This window comes from Chaetodon trifascialis, chromosome 4 (genome assembly GCF_039877785.1).
Source record: "Chaetodon trifascialis isolate fChaTrf1 chromosome 4, fChaTrf1.hap1, whole genome shotgun sequence".
NCBI lineage: Eukaryota > Metazoa > Chordata > Actinopteri > Chaetodontiformes > Chaetodontidae > Chaetodon > Chaetodon trifascialis.
In genome coordinates, this window is record NC_092059.1 from 9369960 (window position 1) to 9395248 (window position 25289).

Genomic DNA, 25289 nt, shown 5'->3' on the forward strand with positions numbered 1-25289 from the left:
TGGTCCCAGATAATCCTCTTCTCTGCAACGGCAGTGTTTCACACATGACTGGTTCTTATTCCTAGCCTGAACTCGCTCACACACACACACACACATGCACGCACGCACACACGAGCACATGCTCTCCATAACTGTTACACATTTCTTATGGTTTGACCTTTGCCCCGCCGTCACAAATCTCACCAAGCCATACTTTTTAACGGACAGCTGAATCAGTAACTTCCCGAAGTCATCCGCACATCTAAACACCTGAACTGGTTCAGCTTGTTGCAAAATCCCATTTTACCAAACTGTCTAAACTACTTCTAATTTCACATTTGAAAAGAAGAAAGGGATGTGAAGTGGTTTTTAGGGACAAATTATGGCAAAATCCAGTAATGGAAGTGATTCAAAACAATAAGATCTGAATCTGTTTGATGTGCCGAGCACATAAAGGAGCTCAATATTCCATCCATTATGGAAAATATTTGCTATTGTTAGTGATTCTTAGAACCTCTTCATAACATCCTCCTCTCTATCTCAGCTTTCCTGCCTCTCTTTCCTTTTCTTCACATTCTTCCACCGTCAAACTCTCTTTAGTCAGTGGGTAGTTTTTTTAAAGGGGGTGGGGGGGTGGGGGCTGAGTGATGACTCCGCCCCTTCTGGCTGAGACGAATGTAGGGGTTGAGAGAGGGAGAGAAGGAGTGAGAAAAAAAGAGGGAGAGACAATAGACTTTAATCACTCGTGGTTGAGAGCTGCTGGCAAGCCGAGCTTCACACACGCAGAGAGGAAAAAAAAACAGAAGAGGGGAAGATAGAAACTGTGTGGTGAAGGGAGAGAGGAGAGAAACAGGAAGGGAGACACTGAGGTGGACGACTTGATCATTAGTTACACCTCTGAGCTGAAGTCGAGTCCAGTCTACAACCAGACTGAGGAGAGAGGAGGAGGTGAGCCCAGCTGATCCTCTTCATCTCGACCCCTTCTCCATCCACTCTGCCGTCCAGACTGGAGAATGTCCCTCCGTGCCTGTCATCCCTGCCGCTGATCCAGGCGGTCAGCATGATCTCCCACTACCCTCTGGCCACCCTGCTGCCCTGGCCTGCAGGCCCCCATCACCACTGTCCAGACCTGGACTGCACCTTACTGCTGGAGGGGGAAGGAGGTGTCGCCCTGCAGAGGTACCAGCCTCGCTCACCAGAGAGCAGCCCCCGCCACTGGGTGAGTACAGGGCAGAAAAGCCGTGTGTGTGCCCCTCCTGCTGCTTGCTGGAGTGTGTTTTTATTTTAAGGTACTTCCAGTCTTATTAAGCCATCTGGCAGATGTTGGCCTCCCCATGAACGACCTTCCTGTGCTTTCTGTTGTTTGGAATGTGTGTGAAGAGTCGCTTGGTGTCACTGGTTTGGGCAGTTTTGACAGATTCAAGGATGGGAAGGGAAGTGGAAATTGTTTGGAGCTGTAACAGGACAGATGAAGACAAAAATAATGACTGAGAAAAGAAGCTTGGAATTCTAAGCAGTTAAAGATGTGCAGTGAGGAGCAGACTGGCGGTGTTTGTGACGCCTCCAAGGTCTGTTTGCTGGACGGCTGTGAGAAACAGGGGGCAGCGATATGATAGGAAAACTGTGGGTGTGCTGATGCAAGGCTTTGTGTGTGTGTGTGTGTGCACGAGAGAGAGAAAGACGTTTCTGACTGCAGCTGAAGAGCAAATCACACCAAATCCGCGGCTGTTCTGGACTCAGCAGTTCTGGCCCGGCTGGTGGTCACATGAACAAGTGATGGAGACACATCCTGCACTCAGTGAGAGTCCTTCTGAAACCTGAAATCAATCAGTGATTTGCTTTCTAATTTCTCAAATTACAGCACTTCAGTTCCTCTGCTTGTCCTCCACTCAGGGAAAATTTATGCAACTAGTCGACAACCCAGAGTGCAATAACGCAAACAGCACAGTAACCTTTGGTGGCACAGACGGGAGGGCAGCTGACCTCTTGTGAAAAGCAGCATATTCACTGTAACTACCGCTTATTGCTCACTGCGTGCGTGCGTGTGTGTGTGTGTGTGTGTGAGCACAGCCTTGCTGACTGGTCAGAGTTCACAGAAGAGGCATTACTCACTTTACTTTGGAACCCAAACGCCATAATGACTTGAATATGTGTCAACAGCAGAGCATGACAAAAAATGCTGCTTACGTTGCACTTCATGTGAGCGTCCGGGCGTTTGAGTTTATTTACCTCCATTTAATTCTTAGTCTGTGAGGGCGCAGATTCCTCCTAACAGTGTGATTACCAGAAAACAACCTGCAGCGACAGCTTATTCCAGCTTAGTTGTGGCTGATTGCTTGCATGTGCGCACTTTCGGTATTGAGGCTAAAGCAAAAATATTTTTGTGTTCACACGTGGCTCATTGAGATTTAGTGAGAGCCTGGGGTAAGAAAAACAGCTGGCTGAACTCTGCTTGCTAAGGATAAATTCATCTGTGGAGGACTTATTCACATCCATTAAGTAAAAGTACTAATACTCAAATGAAAATTCTGCTGTGAGAATGTTACTTAAGTAAAAGCATGTAAGTATAATCAGAAAAATGTACTTCAAATATTGAAAATAAAAGTACTCAATGCAGGACAATGCCCCCTGTCTGCATTCACCCATTCACAAACATTCATACGATTCACACCAGCTTTAACCAGTCACAGCATCGGGTTCAGTATCTTTCCCAAAGGATGCTTTGACACATAGAATGCCGAGGCCGGGGATCGAACTGCTGACCTTCTGATACACCGCTCCACCTCCTGAGCAACCAAAATTGTTGCCAATTACTCTTCTGTCAGCTGACTAATTGATTAATCAGCTAATCCTTTCAGCTCACTTTTCAGTTTTGTATGACAGAAATAACCTTAATTTGAAAAGTTAAGAGTAACTAAAGCTGCAGATAAATGTAGTGAATTAAAAAGTACGATGTGTATTAAAAAGTGGCATGAAAAGAAAAAACTCAAGTACAAGTACCTCATATGTACTTTCATACACCGCTGCCATTCAGACCCCAAACCTCCATTATAATTGCCCTGAAAATAACTAATTCACAGCAATAGTTTACATTTCTGTCAGATGCCAATCACACTGCGGTGCTTGTTTGTATGCTTTGAGCCAAAGATCATCCTCCTCCTCCTCGCTGCCTATCTGACATCCTGGCTGACGTGTCCTCCCATCTTACAGCACCATTTCCACCAATTGTTTCAATGGGTACGAAGATGGAGGCTAGCTTGCAGACACTCACGCTAATGCTGTCACCAAACCTCGTGTTCATGGTCCTTCATGTCCAAAACTCAAATGTGACTTTTTTTTTTTTACAGTATAGAGTTATGACTGCCATCACAGCTGGGTTAGAGGGCAAGAGGGTGATTATATAGAGGGGTGAATGCTTTCAATAAAGTTATTCAAGAGTAAAGAACCATCAGTGGGGTAATCAGGAAACTTGTTTCTGGATTGTGGCTTTTGCAGCACCCTCCCAAACCAAGATTTTGTGACAAAAAAAAGCACAAAGTTAAAAAACAAGTTGATCCATTCTTTTTTTTTTTTTTTTAACTTTTTATTTATCAACATGTAAATAGAACATGAGATCATCATGGGTGGTACAGTATTCTATTACACATACATACTGTACATACACATACTTCATAGCCAAATGTCAAATGTCACACTTTTCAAGGCGCATATTCGATCCATTTTTCCCAGCGTTCCATACACTTCTCCAATTGGAGTCTTAAAATAAAAGTAAGTTTCTGTTTATGGCTTTCCTACCACTAGCCAGAAGAATCTTCAACAAGTATCTGTCCTTATGCAAGACTGTTTTCAGAATTTTGCCGAGATATAAAACAACAAAAGAAAATTCCAAATCCACTCTTATAATTTTATTTATTTCGGTTAATACCTCCCTCCAAAATAACTGGATTTTCGGACAGGACCAAAAAACATGAACACGGTTAGCCATAGGGGTTCCACATTGTCTCCAACAAAAGCCTCGGCTCTGTGTGCCTGTTCGTAGTGCTGTTAATTTAGGAGTTATAAAAAATCCTCACTACAGTCTTCCAGCCGAACTCTCGTAGAGATCTCGAGTTTGCAGTGGTTGCTTGTGTCTCACATATTTCTATCCAGGTCTCTTCTGATATTTGTGTTTCTGACTCCTTCTCCCACTTTTGTTTAATGGATAGCGTAGAATGATTTTTAGAAGCTTGTATACTTCCATATATTCTTGACACCAACTTTTTATTATCTTTCTTTTCATAAGCCTCATGAAATATAGAGATTAAATTGTATTCCTTCTCCTCCTTGATTTGTAATTTTTTATTATAATAGTCTCTAACTTGCAGGTATCTACAAGTTGATCCATTCTTGTGATAAAAAGCCATGATTGTACCATGTCTCTAAGTGACTTTGTGACGCTCAAACAGACTTGGAGGGCAAAGACTTTACTGTTCTCAGGTGTTCTTCGTTCTCCTGTCAGCTAACTTTTTCACTACAGAGGAAGGTTATGAAACCAGGGCAGCCATAAAGGCAGTGATTGGACTGATTACCTGGCTGTAATCGCCCAACTGTGCAGTTATATACAGTTCTAAGGTTCACAGTTCAGAGTGCTGAGGTGTCAGTGAGTTTCTCAGATAAACACACGCAGTCATTTGCACAAACAGAGATGGACAGAAAGATCTGCTGACTGACACAGACAATAATTCACAAGGAATAAACTTATGTAATGAAAATGCATCTTTTAAATTGAATTATCAGGATGTTGCAAGATGTGTCACAAGAGGGAATAACAAAAGACTTGACCGGGTTTGAACCCAGCTGCACAGAAGTGAGAGTGTTGACAAATACACATACCTCAGTGGGTTATCGCAGTACATTATACTGCATTTACTGTGTTTTTAGAAGTCTGCAGAGTTCTTTCATACTCTTCTCTCCCTGTCAGCGATAGGTCAATGCAATTAAGCTGCAGGCCGGTCAATAAAAAAACTCGAGTAGGGCTACAATAACCAGCAGGGTGGTTCAATAACCTCAGCGGGTCATTTGCTGGAAATGCAGAAGTGACTTTCAGCAGGGAAAACAGGGACAAAGGAGGGGGGGGGGGGCGATTTCGATGATGCCGAGTTTTCCATTGAAAAAATAAGAAAGCTGAGTTAGCACTCCTCCTTCCTCTTTCTTGTCTTTTTGAACAGAGAAGTGCACGTTTGAGGCTGATGCTCAGTGACGTGTCACTGTTTCCGTTTCTGAAGTTTTGATTCTTGCTTGTCGTGTGTTTTGATGACTGTTGTGATTCATTCATCCGGCTGAGACTAGTTCTACAGCTTTTTGCCTGTCAATGAACAGAAAACTGTGTGGGTTTCAGAAGAGCAATTCTATAACGTTTATGAAATATCAACACATTTTACCAGTTAGTTTATATACGGCCCAGCTGGGGGAGCACCGTTCAGGGGGTTTGGAGAGGAATGGGTTCAATGATTAACCCAGTTAGCACTGACAATACAAGGGACAAGTGGAGGGACAGTAATGTACTTCAGTCCCGTCATTTCTGTCCTCACTTTTGTCGAAAATTGCACAATTCACAAACTTCTCTTTTCGTTAAAATCTAGGCTCCTTTCATTCCGTCCGCCACTTAAGATGGTGTTTACACACTTGGGTGACCCCCAGCGTGTCAAGTTGCCTGGGTGCCTGCGGCTCTGCGGAGGTTCAGATTGTGATCTTGGGCCTAATTAGGTCACATAATAGGACTGGTGTGAAAAGTCAATACTGCGGGCATTGTCCCTGTCACCCGAGCGTCCATCCCAGCGTGACACGACCACAGGAGCAGCTCGCTCAACTGGAGCAGAAACTCACTGCACCATATGGAGAAGGGTGTGTGTTTAGGGGTGAGCTGGTGATGGGTTGATCTGATTTGGTTTTTATAGCGTGGCAGCTCTGTGACTGTGTGTGTGTGTGTGTGTATGTGTGTGTGTGTGTGTGTGTGTGTGTGTGTGTGTGTGTGTGTGTGTGAGAGAGCGTGCATGGCAAGGTGCCCGCCACCGAACGCACACACAAACACAAACGCACACACACAATTCTCTTCTCCTTTTCCCGCTCAGGCAGTATTAGCCAGGACGCATGACTAGGATCAAGCTGACATTGTGATGTGTGTATTAGCTTGTGTGTGCGTGAGAGAGAGAAAGAGCATGAGTGTGAGCGTGTGTGGCATCGGTGTGTGAAGCTGGAGGCCGCTGGTGTCCGAACAGCATTTAATATGAGCGGTCAGCACATCACTAACTATAATAACTCGACTGAGGTCAAACACAGAGAAATACGCAAACTTAAGCACATGAAATACACCCTGTAACTGTTCAATGGCAGGATTTATGTTGACACTCTAAACACACATGTGGCAGAGGAAATACCTTAGATTTTGGTGGGTGTTATGGCAACAGCCGTGCTTGTTTTTGAGCTATGACACAGCTACTGCCTCTTTTGTGCAGCAGCTCTGATGTGTGTTGTTGTGTTGCGCGTCCATTGCACGCAGTTTCATTTCCTACTGCGCACATGCTTCACACTTCAGTTTAGCACTGCAGACGGCAGCGTATTATCCCTCCGATTTAGAATAAGTGACAGGAATTAAACGGTTAAGGTTAAGCATTTAAAGCAAAAAGTGAAACGACTCAACGGTTGACGTATGTGTGACTTTGCACATTCTGATGTGATAGCCGTGTAGTTTTCTGGTGTGATTTGCAGTTTTGGTGCAGCAGCAGTTGTCACCGGTGTGCGACCGGCTTCACTGATGCTGCGTGTTGTTTTTGTTGCATACGTGACAACTTTAGGGTAGCATGTATCTGCTGGGCAACAGATGGTCCATCTCTCATTAGCAGGGGGTCAGACAGACAACCGAGCCAGCCCAGACCGATTCATTCAAGGCTTAGCAGGGCTTAGACCTTGTGGTGGGGGGTGCAGGGTTGGGGTCCCATGAAGGGGGTTGTGTGGTTGTGTGTGTGTTTTGGTACTCCAATTTATCGTAACTCAACTAAATGCACCTGAAAGTCCCTTAACTGCCAGCATACCATCTGAGTCATCGTAGCTCCAGAGAGGTTTAGCCTCGCTTTAATGCAACAGTCCTGCTGACCCCACATGGAGGCTGCTATAAGATAAAAATAAGCCTGTTTCACAATTTCTTATAGCCTAAATATGTGCATCAATAGGATTGTGTAGATTTGGAGTTAATAAAACTCTGAGCACCTTTTCCTGTAAGTATGTCTTGGTTTGCAGGGTCAGCTGTGTTTAATGTGGAGTGAGGAGGAGGAGGAGGAGGAGGAGGAGGAGGGGTCTCAGTCTGCAGCTCTGGACTTTACTGGAAACTAATGATGTCACCCACCCAAAGAGAGAAAGAGGGAGAGCTCAACAACAGCCAGGACAAAAGATCTGAGGGGAGCAGAGACATGACATAAGAGAGGAGGCAGAGAGAGAGAGAGAGGCAGACAGAGCTTTAATGTGGCTCTTTGAACAAAGGGTTCAGTTGACCGAAGAAGACACAGAAACACAGAGAAAGAAAATGCAGCTGTGAGTGTTATGAGAGAAGACCTGGCATGTCCTCATCTGTCTGTGCTCTCATTGTTCTTACAACTGGATCCACGGACACTCATCTGCTGATCTGTTACCTCGTTAAATAACAATCAGAGAAACCTGCACGCTCACAGAGTGCCTTGCCATGGCTTCACTGCTCTTAAATGACCTCTTTAAATGACTCCGATTGTCTTTTTTTTCAGGTTTTATTGAGTAACGATCATCCTGACCCTGCACCATAAATCCAACCTCTTGGGTTTTGTTGCTCTGGCCTGGTCTGGCTAAAACCTCTGCTGACTCTGGATAAACACGGCGGTTTATGAACTCTGCCCTCTACTGGGCAGTATGCTTTGAAAACACAAACCCACTAACCACACACAAACACACAGTGAAACGCACTGTGTGCATACCCATGCATAGTACAAGAGTATAAAAGCAGTGACACATTCGGCCCAGATACGGGAGCAGGAAAGATCCTCTCCATTTTTTCTTTTTTTCATGCAATGACTTTCCACTGGAGAGTCTGGCTCCACTCACAGCTGATACTCCTCTCACTGGATGAAATGATGACTCTCTTCTCCTGTTGACTTGTCTGCAGCTGAAAAGAAAGCAGAGCGTCGCTTTCCGGTCTGAAGTATGAAATCACTCTTTCTGTGGAAGCCAGTGCAAGATGGTCCTGTTGCATCACGCTCGTCCTGCAGCCAGTATGGATCCTCTCAGTTTCAGTCTGTACTGTGAACTCTCCCCCTCTGTCTCCGTCTCTCCCTCGCACACTTGCAGAGGAGATAATGTCCTTTCAAGTTAATCTCAACAGTGTCCAACACTTTCTCTGATACATGACCTTTTTATCTTGGATGGAAACAATGAGACCCCCACTCTCACTCCCACTGCTGTCGTCTTGTGCGTCTGTGATTTGGTTCTGTTTTTTCAGCGCTGTGATCACCACTGTTTGTCGGTCTGTCCTGCTCAATCTTCTCGCATTAGGAATTCTCTCCTCCTTCGATTTATTGGTCTGATTTTATGACCATGCTCCGGGCCAGAGAGGCTCCCCAGCCAGTCAGGTATGAGGACAGCAGGCTCGCTGGAGTCAGGAGGCTGGAGGCAGGAAGTGGGAGATTTCCTGGAATGTGCGTTTTTCCCCACAGTGGTGCAATAACAGTGTGAGCAGTGCTCCTCCTGTTTTTGTCCCCTTTCTGTCTGTGCCGCGGCTCTCTGTTCTGACTTTGTGGAACAGGGAGAAGACGATCGCACTTGGGAAGTTCAATAATTGCAGGAACCCTCGTCAAGGGCTTTCCTAAGTGCAATTACGTCATTAATCTTCCGAGAGAAAGGGAAAACTTGGCCTGCATTGCAGGAATTCCATGAGTAAAAACTGATGGTCTTCCAAACATAACAGCACCAAGATGCCATTCACCTCTGTGGCACTGCCTTTCATTTTCACATTCAGGCTACGGGAAATTGGATTAGAGGAGAGCGATGTCGGGTTCAGTTACAGAGCTGCAGACTTAAGACACAAATATAAGATAGTGACACTTACAGTTTTGAGATTCTTGTACTTTACTTGAGTTTTTCTATTTTATACTAATTCATACTTCTACTCCACTACATTTCAGAGGAAAATATAGTGCTGCCCTACTACAGCTACTGTACTACAATTACTAGTTTCTTTGCAGATTATACAAATGCAGAAACTTTGTGTTTCTCTAAGAAACATTATTAACATCCCACATTATTTCAGTTAATGTCCAGCATTCATTTGATGAGACTAGCAGCTTAACTTGCAATCAGCAACCTCACGGCAGTGATAAGGCTCCAGGAAGTCAGTGTTTCTTGACATAATGACATAACCTGTCATTTTTACTCTTTGTTTTTTGTGCAAATTAAACAAAAGAGACTATTTTAATTAGTGAGCTTTAGATGTGCTGGTAGCTGGATTTTGTTACTGAAGCTCTACCTTCATATTCAGGGTACAGACCTGAGAGTGGTATCAATCTTCTCACTGAACTCTTGGCAAGAAAGCAAAGGACTTGGGTTTAGACCAAAATATCCAAGAACTGCTTTGACATTTAATGAAATTTAGCCTCTTTTCTAATGTGTCCCATTAGAATACCAGTATACATTAATGGACCTGGACCCCAGAGAAAGACAAGACATTTCACATTTTCCTCTCAAGCTGGAAGATGTATGTACTCATCTGCTCATCCATCAGACGGCGCAGCAGCTGTCACATTTGTCAAACGTCTTGTTTGCTCTGAAATGTGACATCGCTCCCACTGTGAGACCAACACTCCAGTCCCCCCGGGGCTTAGCTGGAGGTCGTGTGGGGTCGCAACCTTCCCACTGCCCCTCTGGGCTTCCCAGAGCTCCAGAGACCCAAGTGGACAGCGGGGCAGCTCGGTCTGGGAACTGGAGGCTGGCCAGATATACAGCCTGATGAACAGTCAGCAAGAAGAAACACTGATAAAGCATATGACTACCACAGACTGAGAAACACTGACGGAGACTAGCATGGGGCTTCCCTGGCCCTCTGGTGCCCTCCAACAAAGCTGGGAGGGGGCAATGATGCCAAAAGTGGGGACCTTGTGTGCGTGGGTGCATTGCTTGATACTGTGGTGTGTGACAGCCAGTGACGTTGAGTGTGACGCTGGGGTTATGTGTTGGGTGTTATGGGAGCCAGAGGAGTGGGTGGGTATATCACGTACACACATGAACACCATCACAATATTGAAAAGGGGGCCACAGCAGGTCTAGCCAGCTCCCACCGAGCCAGATGACAATAAGATCATAAGGTTTCCACTGTCTGCTGACTCTGAATCAGTTGTTTAATTATTCCATCAGCCGACTAAACGGACCAGCAAATGTGTGAACCACCACGTGCTCACATTTGATGTTTGTGATACAACTTTGTACAAAAAGACCCCTCACAAATTTGACGCTTGATTCATATCTTCCCGTTTATTAACACAAGTGGGCTGTTTGAGTACGTGTGCAGGCACATTCACAGTGGAACAGTGTTGCCCATTCTCACACTCAGCCTATTCTCCTCTCCTGTCACTGACAATGCACAGTGCTGGTGACGACATCTACAGCCTTCCTTGTATTGTCCCACGCAGGGGCCATGAAGCTGCAGCTGCCTCACACACAAGACAGCAAGGACTTACAGTACATCATTTCATCCACTCATATGAAGTCTGTATGGAATCTGACGAAATTCAAGGCCACCAGCCATTCATCTTGCCCAACCAACTCCTCATAAGAGCATTGCAGTAGTGGGTGGAAATGCACCTCCGTGTGCATTTTACACAACTATTTATTTGCTGTTCCTGTGCAAAACCTGAATAACCTGCTGCTGTAACGCAAGAGATTCCCAATTTGGGATCAATAAGGCACATCTATCTATTTCCTTTTCCAGATTTGCTCAAAATTCGGTTATAGTTTGCACAACATTTGGATGGAAACCCAGCTAGTGTCAAATAATAATGCAGAACCTCCATTTAAATAACACTGCCCGCTAAAGCTCCTCTCCCACTGGAGAATTGTACAGGCACTTGAAGTATTCATCAAGCAATGTTAAAACATAGTGGACAATGACAAAAAAAATAAAACAAACCATCCATGCCCAGTCCAGCTACTACACAGATAGTTAGCATAGTTCACCACAACTTTAAGCTAGCATTGCTTAACTGTTTGAAACAACTTTTTGAGTGCCAGTGTATTGAAATCAACAAAATGACAGTTGAAAACAGATATTATACTACTGTTGGCACTAAACACACACACACACACACACACACACACACACACACACACACACACACACACACACACACACACAAAATTAAAGAACAAGAGTGTGGATTATGGTCATAAATGGACAAGAAAATGATACACATCGCTCCCATTATATGGCAAGGTGACGAGAATATGTAGTGGACACCATAGAAGAAGAGGACGGAAGGAAGGACGTTGAAATTACACACCTGACAGAGCGCAGTATACATGTCATACATTTGGAAGCCTTCCTAGTCAGGTATTTGCTACAGTTTGATAGGTTTTGGACAGTTATATGACAGGTTACACTTACCAGAGCTCTGCTGCCCGGTCTTCACCTCTGCTCGAGGCCAGCTTTTTGACGCTACATTAGCCGCTACTAGCATAACACCCGAATGTACGACATCTCCAACCGCCGGCGGTCGAGTGCATTGTGGGTAATGTGGGCGCCAGGTTTTGACATTGCGCAGGCCAAAAAACGATATCTGTGCTGAAGTAAATCAATCATGATCCTCTCTTTTAACTTTACATCGTGAGTCTGACAATGTTAAAGGAGTACAATGCTAAATCAGTGCGTACTCTTTTAAAGACCGTCTTCAGCAATTTGTCGTATGAAGTGCAGAACTTTTGTTAACATGGTCCTTTTATAGTGTAATTTCCTACATGTGTAATCATTCCTTCACCCAACTGGAAAACACTGTCCTCGGAAACAAAAAAAGCAAGATTAAACTTAAATGACCGATTTAATTAGTCTAACTGTGACTGCTGAAGCTTCATATTAACAGCTTGTAGATTTTTACACAGTGCAACTCCCACACAGTGCAACTCCCACACAATACGGAACAAACATCCAAGACATTTTATTCTCTAAAGACACACTTTTATTCGCATATTGGACATATGATAAGGATTTATGGCGATTTAATTTTCATTTACTTTTACAATAAAAAATAAAAACCCAAAACAGCAGCAACAGCAATGAATAAAACAATAGATAAAACAACAAACAAACAAACAAACAAACAAACAAACAAACCACAAATAAACTGCAATAAACAGCTGATAAAAATCAGTCATGGGTTTTATGAATTTCAGGAAGGAGATTTATTATTCTTGCGTATTGGCGTGTTGCGCAAACAGACTGCGTCTGAGCGCGCACATTGTTGTCAGTCTGATGAAAGTCGGACCAAGAGGAGGAGGAGGAGGAGGAGGAGGAGTTTCAACGGAACTGTTGTGAGTGCAAGTAGGAGGAGTTCGGTCATTCAGTAGAAGAAGAGAGAGCCCACTGACAGACACAGGAGGAGGATTTGGAGTTTGGAGTGGAGCGGACCAGAGTGTGTGAGCTGAAGGAGAAGAAAATTTCTCAGCGAGAGGATTTTTTTATATATACATATATAATAAGGAGCACATCTTCTTCTTTCCTTGGCGGATTATTCCCGAGCTCTGATGCTGCCCCCGGACCATGAAAGAAACGCTCACCATGAAATTCGCCTGGAAAACTAAAATGGTAAACAAAAACAAAAAGATCTCGCATGGTTTTCCATCCTGTGCTCTGTTGTTGAGTTTGTGGTTTTGAAGAGAGGGGGAGAGGGAGGGAGGCTGAAGAGGGAAAGGGGGGTGAGGGGGTGTAGGCTTGGGAAAGTAGCGGATAAAGGGGGGAAAGGAGGGGGGGGCAGTTGAACATTGAGTTTTAATTGTTTTTATCAGGTTTAAATCCAGTTTAACCTACATTTCTTGTGCGTAAAAATGTCGCGCAAAGTTTGGAAACGTGGTGAAGGAAGGGATGATAGAATTAAAAAAATCCCCTGCCGACTCCGCCAGAATATGAACTCGATCCGCTAGCTTTCCCCTCCCTGATGGTGCATATGAAAACTTTTGTCTGGGGGCCCGCAGCGAAACAGAGAGGGAACAATTGGCGAGGCCCCTGCCTCTCCACGGGTCCCAGCTGCGTCCAGGCGAGGAAAACACAAAAGCCAACAGATCAGCGCCAAAGATTTAACACAACTGTTGTTGTTGTTATCTTGGGAGTATTGTTTCACACACAGCTGATAGGCAGATTAGCACTGTTAGAGCACAGATAGTGTACTATATGCCTCTGTGCTCTCCTTAGTGCCCTCCCTGTGCACTTTTTGAGCATCTTCTGTGGAAGGATCCAAGTGCAGAGAGTAAACAGCTCATCTCCTGTTTACACCCTACCCAGGCTCACTTGATAAACCGTGCTCTCTGGAAACTCACCCCTATCTGCTGTGTGATGTTTCCTATCCTCCTCCCTCCGGTGAACAGAAATAACACTGTGACAGTTCTCCTTTCCATTTTCATGCGAGCTCGTGGAACTTTGTCTCTCGATAAGCCCTGAACTTGTTGCACAAAGCGAGCAGAGCTTTTTTTGTGTGTTAAACCCTGCACTGAAAAACATCTCCAGTTCTGTGGTTGACAAAAAGCAGGCTGTGTGTGCAGACTGTGAACTCAGCAGCCCGGGCCGGCCAGCACAGAGACCTCCCGCTATTGTTTTGGGAGTGTGTGGACTGCATGACTCATGCACTGATGTATTTATCTGTCCCTGCGCCAGCCATCCAGCCGGCAGCCAGCAGCGGCTGGAGAGAGAGAGACAGGCAGAGAGACATGCACTCACCAGGTTGCTGACCATAAGACAAGATGCTGAACGGGGTAGGGGACGGGACATGTGGACATGTTGCTGACAAGTACATCTTGGGACATGCAGACCTGTTTGCTGGTTTCATCTGCCAGAGGCGGTTAAAATCCCTCTTTTTACTCCTCCCCTCTCTTTCTCCCTCTTTGTGTTTTTTTTGGTTTGGGCTTTCTTTTCATCTCGGCATCACATGTTTCTGTTCAAACCCAAACACGGCTCAGTCATGGCTGAGTGCCACCGGCCTTCAGGACCGTCCATTGAGCCTGTTAACGGCGACTTTGACCCTTGACCTCTTCGCTGGCAGCCCTTCTGTTTGGGGAATAGTGTGGACTTTGCCATTGAGCTGTGTAAATGAAAGTAGGGACAAGCGAGAGTGATCTTGGCCGTCTCAGCCTCTGTGTGTGTGTGAGGAGGACTTGGCCATAATACTGCATGCGTGGTGTTTACAGTATATTTGGCCAGTGTCTGTGCTTCGCTGTCTCTGCCTCTGTTTTTGTCACTGTCTCCATATGTTGATGTCTCAGCATATCTCTGGCTGTGTTTGCGCACACTCTCTCCCAGCAGGAGTTTTGTATTTTGATTTCACTGTGCTCCCTCTGTGTGTTTATGCACTCTGCTGTTATTCAGTGATTTACAACCAGAGACAGACACAGTACATATGGGGCAAGATGAGCACAAATCCACTGAGTCTTACGAGCTGGTTTAAGTGCGGTTGTGCTCTCAAGGCGCAGATTTGTAATCAAGCTCTGTTGGCTTGTATAATCAGGCTGCCAAACAGACAAAGCCATGTCAACACAGAGAACAAGTGATGCAAATGTCTTGTTTTATTTTGTGGGGGCTTGTTTGGGAGACTTCATCCATTCTGGCTCTTATCTCCAGCTTTCTGAGCTCCAGGAAAGCAGTCCAGCTCTGGCTCCAGCTCCAGAGAGACCAGGACACGGTGAAAGAGATGGATAGGGAATAAAAGAGGGAGTAAATGCAGGGAGGGAGGCCTGGCAGGCTGCAGCGGTGGGGGTTGGGGATTTGGTCATTCTTGACGTTTTACTGCACTCTCGTCCTTCTTTTACTAGTTTGTTTGAGTGCTGTGGTTGTTGTTTTTTTTTCTGTATTTTCTCCTGATTCTTTCTTCTGCTTTTTCAGTTTCCAAAAAAAGCCAATTCCTATTTCGTTGAACTATTGAAATGACACTTGTTGTGGACGTTAGATCTGCAGCCTGAAGCTATTCGCTGGAAATTGTTGAATCTTTTCTTATACTAAATGCATCTCTCCACTTTTCCGGAGCTTGCTAACATCCGCCCTCTTGCCCTCTCCTTTCAGAGCTCGGTGCAGGACTGGGGGGAGGAAGTCGAGGAAGGAGCCATCTACAATGTGACACTGAAGAGGGTTCAGATTCAGCAGGCGGCCAACAAGGGAGCAAGATGGCTCGGGGTGAGTGGGCCCGTTTGATGTCTCCCAGTATGACAGAAACACAGCTGAAAAGGGTTTTTCAAAGGCGAGACAAGCTCCAAACCGTCAGCTAAACAGATCACACATATGAAAACCTGATGCTTTTTCCACCCTCTGAACCTGTTGCGCTGCAAAACGTGGAGCGCCGTGGAACAGTCTCTGCCTCTGGAATCTATCATGTGTAAATGGTGCAGAGCTCCAAAACAGAAAATCTAATCTCTATCATCTAAAACAGAGCCCGTCTTTGAGCTGTGGGGCGTCTCTCAGCATTGTGCTCCACCAGGGCTGTTGTTTTAACATTTGGAGCAATAAATCTCCCAGTTTAGACAACACCTTTTAGCCTGCTGAAAACCAACAGTTTCACCAGACCTGGACTGTTTAGCTAAAGCATGTGATTTCCTGACTTTCCCGGCTGCCAGCAGAACTGCTCACTCCCCTGTACAGCGCTGTTTTATAAAACGCTGCTATGACAAAAAAAAGTTGGAGGTATTAAAGGCTTTTCCTTGAGTTATGCATTTTTCTGTGCGTATGAGGCATTGCTGTTTCCTGCACTGCACTGTTTATACCAGCATAATAAGATGTTATACAGCGTATTATTATACGGCACAGAAGGGCCAATTAGGGGCATTATCCTTAGTTTCTTTCATGTGTTTTCTCAGTTACAACTAAAGGAATGCACGAACCCAGCGAAGTCAGATATATGCCGTCTTTTGTCTGCAAGAGAAAAAAATCGGGATCTTGTGTTGTGAGTTTGTTTGTATCACTGGTGTCTCTTTGTGCTTGACATGGGGGATGGGGGACTGGCACATGAAAGATGAAACAGATAACAGCTCTGAGGGCTTAAAACTGTATTGATATATTGACATCGGCGTGAGCTGCCAACTGTATTCGAGCTAATTAAAACAACATGGGTGCTTTATGCGGCGCTGTCTATTGAGTGGAGTAGAATAGAGAGCGATGCCTATTGAGACATGAGTATTTTTACTATGAACGGTCAATTGTAAGTGAATAAGAGCAATTACAATCAGTGGGATTGTGCGCCCACACTGATGTATTGTTTACAGTGTGTGCAGTTGGTTGCAGAGTCTGTGTGTTTCTAACTCATTGTGAATTGTAAAACCTAAGCCTGTGTGTGTGTGACTGTACAGTGGGTCACCTCACAGAGATAAATAATGGCATTTCTTAGTGCACCGAGTTGTTATCAGAGGGGAGAGGAGGGAGAACTTGGCTCCGCTGCTGCCGTCCTCCTCTCCGTCTGGAGGGACGGCGGAGGAGGAGCCTGCTGTGATTAAAAGCAGATTGGAGCGTTTCCTGTTGTAGCGTGCTAACTTCACCAAGGTCTCTTTCTCTGCACGTCTGTGCCACCTCGTCTTCTGCTCTCTCCCCGCCTGTTTTGTAACCGCTCTTTATTTCCCCATAGACACAATCGTCGGACACATCTGGAGAAATTCGAATTAAATATAGGTCACGATTGTCCCCGCTGTTTCCTCCGTCCCTCCATCTTTTTTTGTCGTCTAATTGTTCCACTCCTGTGCAGTGGTAGAAGAAGTATTCAGATCCTTTAATTAAGAAAAGTACTTAAAAATACTCCAGTGCAAGGAAAAGTCCTGCATTTAAAGCCTCACTTCACTAAAAGTATTATCCAAAAAATGTGCTTAAAGTATGAAAAGTAAAAGTGCTCATTGTGCAGTAAAACGCTTCCTGTCAATGTTTTGCTGTAGATGTTTAAGGCAGATTTTAAGTACTTTATACTGTTCTTTAGTTTTATCTACAGCAATGCATCATAGTCTATAAGATCATCATTTGTTTGGAGAGATCTACTTTTCACGAGCTCAGAAAAACAGGCCTGTCTTCAGCTGTGTGACGATGCATTTTCCAGCTAATTCAAGAGGCTTTTTTAATAGTTTATTTGCTGAACAAGTAGAAAAACACATGGATTTTACAGGACAGGATATGTAAAATTGTGATCTGAAAAGAAACTTTACTAAAGTATAGAGTTGCATAAAATGGAAATACTCAAATAAAGTACAAGCACTTGTACTTGTGAATTTGTACTTAAACACAGTACAGACAAGACATCATATGACAGTAAATTGATGGAGAACAAGCCACAAATCAAACAGGACAAATCTGGCCACATATAGTCGTACTCAAAGACAAATAAGCCATACCAATAAATTAAAGGACAACAAGACAACAGACAAAAAGGCGGGCGTAAAATATAAATAAAATACCACATAAATACAACATAAATGAAGTTGTGTTCTGTTATTAACTGTGGGAGATGACAGCCAAGACAGCCTGACACATTAAGTATTAATCTGTGATGACGCGCGTCCTAAGCCAAACAACACCAAGACAATCTCTGAAAGCTTGAGCCAAGTCACTGCAATGCGTAATATCTCTCCTCAGTTCACCTCCCACTGGTTTAACAGTGTACAAATGTGTGCGTGTGTTCAGGCGGAGGGCGATCGTCTACCCCCCGGCCACACGGTGAGCCAGCTGGAGACCTGCAAGATCCGAAGCATCCGTGCTGGAACACTGGAGCGTCTGGTGGAGACGTTATTGACGGCGTTTGGAGACAATGACCTCACCTACACCTCCATCTTCCTGTCCACCTACAGAGCCTTCGCCAGCACACAGACTGTGCTGCAGCTGCTGCTGGACAGGTACAGCTGGAGTCGACTGCTGCGTGAAGCCAAAACAACGCACTGATTTACGTTTTAGCGGTGCTGAACGTGCCCTCTCCTTACTTTCTGTTGCAGGTATGGAAGCGTGGAAGAAAATGAGCAGGACTCAGGCAGATGCCGAAGCTCTGAAACCAATGGAGCCATCAGAAAGTGAGATGCTTTTTTATATGTTCATGACTAACAGCTGCATATGGACAGCTTTCTCAAGATGTTTTTTCTTTCCTCGCTGTCTCCACAGTGCCCTGGCTTCTATCCTGCGTGCCTGGCTGGACCAGTGTCCTGAAGACTTCCAGGAGCCTCCTGACTACCCCTGTCTCCGCAGGCTGATGGACTACCTGCGCAGGGCCCTGCCGGGCTCCGAGGCTCTGAGGCGGGCAGAGGGTCTGCTGGAGCAGCTGCAGAGTCAGGCCAGCATGGACGACGCTGATGGTAACTATTTTTTAACATGTTGCTCTTTGTTCTGTGCAGTCGCGTTCATTTCCTTTGTGTCAAATTTCCTCTGGTTCAAATCATCCGTTTGCCTGCTTTTAGCTAGTTTCCATGGGAACAGTTCTTTCTGCCTGGGGGAGGAGGAGGAAGTGGAGATTGAGGTCCAGGAGAACTTCCTGTCCTTTGAGGCCGACCTGGTGGCAGAGCAGCTGACCTACATGGATGCGGTAAGTGGAGGGAAATGAGAGGGAAACGGGTGGATTGGCGGTATGAGATGTGCAGGCGGGAAAAGGTCAGGCAGGTTACATCGCTGTGATGTTTCATCAGTGGCGTCATACTAACATCCGCCTGCTCTTCTGCTCCTCTAGCTGCTGTTTAAAAAGGTCGTACCCCACCACTGCCTGGGCTCTATCTGGTCCCAAAGGGATAAGAAGCACAACAAGCACAGCGCCCCCACCATCCGCGCCACCATCACGCAGTTTAACGCTGTGGCAGCCTGCGTGGTCAGCACAGTGTTGAAGCACAGACAGATCAGACCGCATGTCAGAGCGCGGGTCATCCAGCGCTGGATAGACATCGCTCAGGTTGGTAGAAACACGCACGCACAAATTCATCTCTAAACCTGCCACGCAAACGGGCCAAGTTCTGATCGCCTTTGTGCAAATTCCTAACAGGAGTGTCGAATACGCAAAAACTTCTCGTCCCTGCGAGCCATCGTATCCGCGCTGCAGTCCAACCCGCTGTACAGGCTGAAAAGGGCATGGGCCTGTGTGCACAAGTAAGCCTCCGATCTCTCAGCTGTGCAGATAATCTCAGCGAATCTCAATGCAAGAATCAGCCCTTTGGCCGAATTCAACAGCATGAGATGTTGATTTTGCATGTGTGTTTGAGCTGATATGTCCATTACCGATAGCTAACATGAATCCGTGCTCTGCACAGAGACAGCATGCAGACGTTTGAGGAACTGTCGGACATTTTCTCCGATCACAACAACTACCTGACCAGCAGAGAGCTCCTCATGAGGGTGAGTCCTGACAGTTATTTCATATGTGACGGATCTGTGGATCAGTAAATTGAATATCCTAACAGATGTAACTTCACCTGGACATCCTGAAAGCATTCCCTCATTCACTTCTTCATTCGAATCTCAATGACTGACGCTTTGTTTTTTTCTGTTTGCTCTACAGGAAGGCACTTCAAAGTTTGCCAGTCTTGAGAGTTGTGCCAAGGAGCACCAGAAACGCACCCATAAGAGACTTCAGCTGCAGAAGGAAATGGTGAGACAAAGGCTCCCTAACAAAGAGCCTCTGCAAAAAAAAAAAAAAAAAAAAGCCAGGCAAATGGAGCTTTTATCAAAGAGTGCTAAAACAGAGCTCTCTAATTTGAAACAACACATTCCTCTGAGGCAGTGTGCTGTAAAGTGAGTTCTAGCCTCTCCAGTGAGATGAAGCCACATGCTTAGCTTTGTTTACTCAGTGCGCTACGTGCTGTACTTGTATTAAGCCTGTGTTGTATTTTACAAAACCCACACTGGCATCTGTAAACCATGAAGACCACAGTCTAAATTAGTCTCCGGCTTTGTTGTGGCACCCGTCAAGTATTTATTTAAACTAAATGTGGTTTCAGAGATATCAAAAAGCCGTCTTTCTCCGCAGGGAGCAATGCAAGGGACGATACCGTACTTGGGGACTTTTCTAACCGACCTGACCATGTTGGATACGGCCCTGCCGGACTTAGTCGAGGTGAGAAAAAAAAAAGCCCGGACACCTGCTGAATGTGTGTGTGTGGATGTTTGAGAGCATGTGTCTGCGAGTTTACACACCTCCGCAGATCTGAGAGTCTGCCTGTGTAACCGCTGTCAGAAACTGGGGCGTAAGTTTCCATGAGTGCGTGAGGAATTTTGTCGGCCCATTTTCGGAGTGGTCCACCTAATGCTGTTTGTCTAAGCGGCCACTGGCATGTGATGTCCAGGGTCTGACAGCGTGCTCTTTGTGTCCTCCGCAGGGTGGCCTGATCAACTTTGAGAAGAGACGCAGGGTGAGTGTAGCTGCAAGCCGCCTCCTCCGACACGATTGCACCCCGACAGTTATCGCACGATGCTAACGATGGCTGACCTTCTCTCTGTCCCTGCAGGAGTTTGAGGTGATAGCTCAGATCAAGCTGCTGCAGTCGGCCTGTAACAGCTACTGTCTGACTCCGGAGCCGTATTTCCTCCGCTGGTTTAAGAGCCAGGCTCAGCTCAGCGAGGAGGAGAGGTACTGCTGCTTTCCTCTGAATACATTCTCTCTTGGCTGCACCGTTATCCATTAGATAAAAAGCAAATTAGTGCATGAGGTCATGGTCTGTTGGACCTATTGTTACAAACAAACACACAATAGAAGCTTCTTTCTGTCTTTTCTCCTCGCTTCTCCCTGCCGTTCTTTTGTATTCCTGTCCTCTCTGACTTCTTCTCTCTTGCTCAGAATTCATGGTTCTCTTAACCAATTGGCACATGACTTGTTTTTTTACGAGGCTCATTACTGTTCTCTCTCGCAGCTATGCCTTGTCCTGTGAGATTGAAGGTCTTGGCGACAGCAGTCCAACGTCACCCAAGCCTCGAAAAAGCATGGTGAAGAGACTGAGCCTGTGAGTACATCCAGAAAATAGATGTTAATAGACTCTAATGGAGGACGGTCTAGTTTTAAATGAAATGTGCCTCGTGTCACACTCGACATGTCACGCTGTCATATTCAAGCTCTGGATTGCTGTGACCTGATTATTCTATTATCTAATAAGTGACTTCCTCTTATTTCCAGGCTGTTTCTTGGAACAGACAGCAACGCAGCCAGTTCTCCCGTCAGAGAGACGCCGCGCTCGCCTCCTACTGGCAGCTCAGGGGAGAGCATGGACTCGGTCAGCGTGTCCTCCAGTGACTCCAGCAGCCCGTCAGACAGCGAGGGCCTCACCCCCACTCACACCTCCGACTCCCAGCAGAACAAGGTGGGCTGCACTGAAGAAATGCGTCCATTTTGGTCAGATTGTATGAAAGTTATTGGTGTGTGGAGGGGAGCTGAGCATATTTTTAATAGGAGGTCCTTGACTAAGAGAAAAATTGCACCATTCACTTTACCGTTGCACAGAAAATTAAGATTCGATTCCATTAATATCTTAATGGAATAAGAATTTTTACATAGCCACAAAATCATAAAATACAAGTAAAAAAATTAACAATTGCTAGCATGATGGAAAACATAACAAAATTATATGTACTGTGTACTGAATAATGTCCAGCCATTCGTTATAGATTTATTTTTTTGAAAATTGAGCTGTCGCTAACAGATTTGTCATTTCTGACATGTTGAACTTCACTGTAGTTCTGCTTTCTGTGCAGAACGAAGTGAATGTGGGAGCTGCATAAATCAGGAGGGACATCGTCTCTGCAGAAAAACGCGCAGACATTGATTGCTTATGTTTCTCAGGAAAGACGTATCGATCCTTCTACCTAATCTTTATTCTTTAACGGATGCCCATTAGCTTCCACAGAGTGGTTGCACGTCTTCCTGGGGTCCTCCTTATATCAACAAATTAAAATTGCGCTGTCAGTAAGATAAAAACGCAGTATAAGCCAAACATAGAGATCAGAAAAGAAATTGATTTTAAAAGTGCTAATGTGTCAGAAAAGGACAAAACCAACAGTTTTGTACACACAACATAATAATAATAAACTTTATTTGTATAGCACCTTTCATACAGGGCTTGCAGCTCAATGTGAAACCACATGCACCAAGTGAGTGTTTTAGATAAAAGAGACAGAATGGACATAGAAACAGATTAAAAAAAAACACTGAATAAAATAATAAAATAAAGGTAAAAATAGAGTAGAATGACGACGACGTATCACACAAAAGCCATCAATGGAAATATTTGATCTTTAAAAAAAATGTTTTTGTTACGACAAATCCTATTAAAGAAGAATAAAATGAAGTCTTAATCTGGGAAAAAGAAAATACATAACACTCCCCCTTTCCTGTCCTCCTCCAGCTTAATAGTTCTCATACAGCTCCTCTGTCAAAATGCTGTTTGAGCTTTATATGAAAAACAGTTCAGTTTATCTCGGTCAGCGCTCACAGTATCTTCACCTCAAATAGATGCAGATATGATCAAATAGCGGTTTTGTGTAACTTCTGGTCTCGTGTCTCCTCAGCTATCAGAATCCTCCTCTTGTACTTCGCTCCACTCGATGGACACCAGCTCGTCGACAGCCAGCGTCTCCATGACTCCTGCGTCTCCCTCGCTCCCCGGGCCCCTGTGCACCCACAGACGCTCCGTCTCCCTCACGCCATTGACCCCCAGCTCCCCGAGCCAAACCCCGGCTTACAACACCCAGGCCCAGGACGCGTGCATCATAAGAGTCAGCCTGGAGCACGGCAACGGGAATCTCTACAAGAGCATACTGGTACATAAATATGTGTTTGTGTTCCTGTGTGAGCGAGATGCTCCGTGGTCACATTTTCACAGAATATATGTTAAGCCCTGTGTGAGTAAGCTTTTGTCTATTCTCTAAATAGTTGACCAATCAAGACAAGACTCCGGCCGTTGTTTCTAGAGCCATGGCGAAGCACAACCTGGAGGTGGAGCCAGAGGAGGGATACGAGCTGGTACAAGTCATCTCTGAGGAGAGAGGTAAAAAAACAAACAAACAACGTGGCTCTGCTTTTAAACCGAGCCTCGTTAATTTTTCATGCAGTCCCTGGGGCAAAGCGGAGATACAACCTGTGCTAATTTGCCTCAAATAATGTCGTTAATAGGCAGCGTTATCCCAAGATGTGAAGACAGATTTTTACAATGAACACAGTGGGCAGAAGCTGTAGCAGCAGTTAGAAACTATGATGAAACGCCTTTTTTGCAATTCAGCATTTTAATTATTGCATTTTTCCCCCACTGATCAGCTGTTTTGCAAACTTAATGAACCACAGTGACTCATGTATTGCTGACTAAAAGTATAACAGCACAAACAGCACGCTCATAATCCTTCTCTCTCCCTGTTATCGCCTTTCAGAACTGGTGATCCCAGACAACGCCAACGTCTTCTACGCCATGAACACCTCAGCCAACTTTGACTTCCTGCTGCGGGTGCGAGGCTCGGCGGGCCGGGCGGTGCAGCTGCGAAGCCGGTGTAGCTCCACGCTCCCTCGCACCCAGCACCGCTCGAGCCTGTCGCTCCGGCTCAGCAAGGTCACGCTGTGACCCCGGACTGCGGGGACCCAGCCGTTAACCCTTACACCACTAATCCAGGACAATACCGGGCATGGACTTGATGTGAACTGATGGGTGAAGAGGCTGGGCGGATAAACGGACGAGGAGCTCTGGAGGACTGCTGATGGATCCCAATGAGACTCTTGAAGAGCTCCACTTTGACTCTTATCTCACCCGTTGAGCCTCACCCTGGACTGTGCCACCCATTCTTGCCCTTTCAGCCCTTTGCCCAGCCTTAATATGGACCATGGGTGTGTAGCGTGACTGCTGTGCCAGTGGGACTTGACTTTTAACTAGTGATGCCTGTGACAGAGTGTAACAGCGACCCCAAGTGGCCGCCAGTCTTTACAACAACAGGTTTTTGCACATGTTACGGGAGCAGCCAAACTCCTGACCTCCAACAGTATTCTGATATTGAACGGACTTGTTTTTTTGTTCTGTGATGTCTGTGTAGCTGAATCTTTACTTTTCTGGTAACAGAAGTGTGTCGAATGCAGAAGGAGAAGACTGATGGTGGACTAGATGGAGAAGTGGACTGAGTGTCCAGTCCTGTTGCCTTTATCGATGACTGAATGGACCTCTGACAGTATTCTGAATGATATTGATTCATTGATTGACAGGAGCTGTAATGTCATTATTCTCCCCCGCTGGGCACGTTGAGCTGCCACGTCCAGCTCGTGCACAGTGTGCACAGTGTTTTCAGCCCCTCTCGTGTTATGAGCTGTGTGACGAATGCAGAGTTACGTGCGTTCTGATTGGTTCCATTACTTGGTTTTAACAAGTCCTTGGCAAATACTGAAATAGCCTTACCTGCCCTATCTTTAGGGTGTAGAGATGAAATCTGTGCCGCTTTCCAATCCAGAAAGATGATCCCTCACGTCCTCACATATTCAGTTTGAATAAGAAGAGAAGAAGAAGAGGAGGGAGCTGACTTCCTGGACTGGAAAGCACCGTGCAAAGTGTCTCAGACTGATGCATACTTGTACCTCTTTGCCCTTCATTATATGAACTACAGAGTTGCACTTGTCAGTTGGTTGAGATGCCAGCGGGATGTGAAAACAGAAGAATGAGTGAGCCGCTCTGTAAGCGGTTTCCTCCCTCTTCACTAAATGAATTGCTATTTTTGTTTGTAACTGTTGCTTTTTATATGTTTTTGTAACGCGATTCAGTCCAGAAATGAACGCCAGATTGGAGAGTGATGGAGGACTTTTAAAAGTAATGAATCCAGAGTGTCGTAAAAAAAAAAAAAAAAAAGAAGCCAGTGCCAGATTTTACTGTGAGACGTTTGGAAGTCTTCACTGAGGGACGCGTCACTTCATTACACACACACACGAAAGCCGAACGCGTCTTCGCACAGTAAACGCCCATCTGTTCGTCTCGTGGGCACACTCCTCATCTCCAGCATCATCAGAGTTTCACAGCAACACTTATCACCTGTCACATAACAGCCGCACATTTGCAGATAAACACTCAGTCGTCTCTTTTCTTCCGGTTATAATGCACTCCTGCAGATCTTACGG

The 25289-nt window shown here is 45.3% G+C and overlaps 1 protein-coding gene across 2 annotated transcripts; it reads left to right on the top strand.

Annotated features, from left to right (window-relative positions):
* Positions 1-935: 935 nt before the first annotated feature.
* rgl1 (ral guanine nucleotide dissociation stimulator-like 1) lies at positions 936-25005 on the top strand. Of its 2 annotated transcripts, none has more exons than XM_070961230.1 (18): positions 936-1198; positions 15287-15397; positions 17876-18084; positions 18181-18255; positions 18344-18534; positions 18637-18761; positions 18903-19118; positions 19209-19312; positions 19474-19558; positions 19722-19811; positions 20190-20276; positions 20539-20571; positions 20668-20789; positions 21070-21159; positions 21330-21513; positions 22718-22969; positions 23082-23196; positions 23573-25005. In XM_070961230.1, the coding sequence occupies exons 1-18, from the start codon at positions 1040-1042 to the stop codon at positions 23758-23760; spliced, it is 2436 nt and encodes an 811-aa protein (XP_070817331.1). In that variant the 5' UTR covers positions 936-1039; the 3' UTR covers positions 23761-25005. The 2 variants fall into 2 exon arrangements, with proteins under 2 accessions (XP_070817331.1, XP_070817330.1); XM_070961229.1 differs by lacking the exon at positions 936-1198 and adding an exon at positions 12584-12826.
* Positions 25006-25289: the final 284 nt, after the last annotated feature.

Coding starts and splice junctions, on each gene's coding strand:
- rgl1 (XM_070961230.1), top strand. CDS start 1,040: ATGATCTCCCACTACCCTCTGGCCACCCTGCTGCCCTGGCCTGCAGGC. Junction 15,398..17,875: donor AGGGAGCAAGATGGCTCGGG/GTGAGTGGGCCC, acceptor GCGTGTGTTCAG/GCGGAGGGCGATCGTCTACC. Junction 19,313..19,473: donor GCATGGGCCTGTGTGCACAA/GTAAGCCTCCGA, acceptor TGCTCTGCACAG/AGACAGCATGCAGACGTTTG.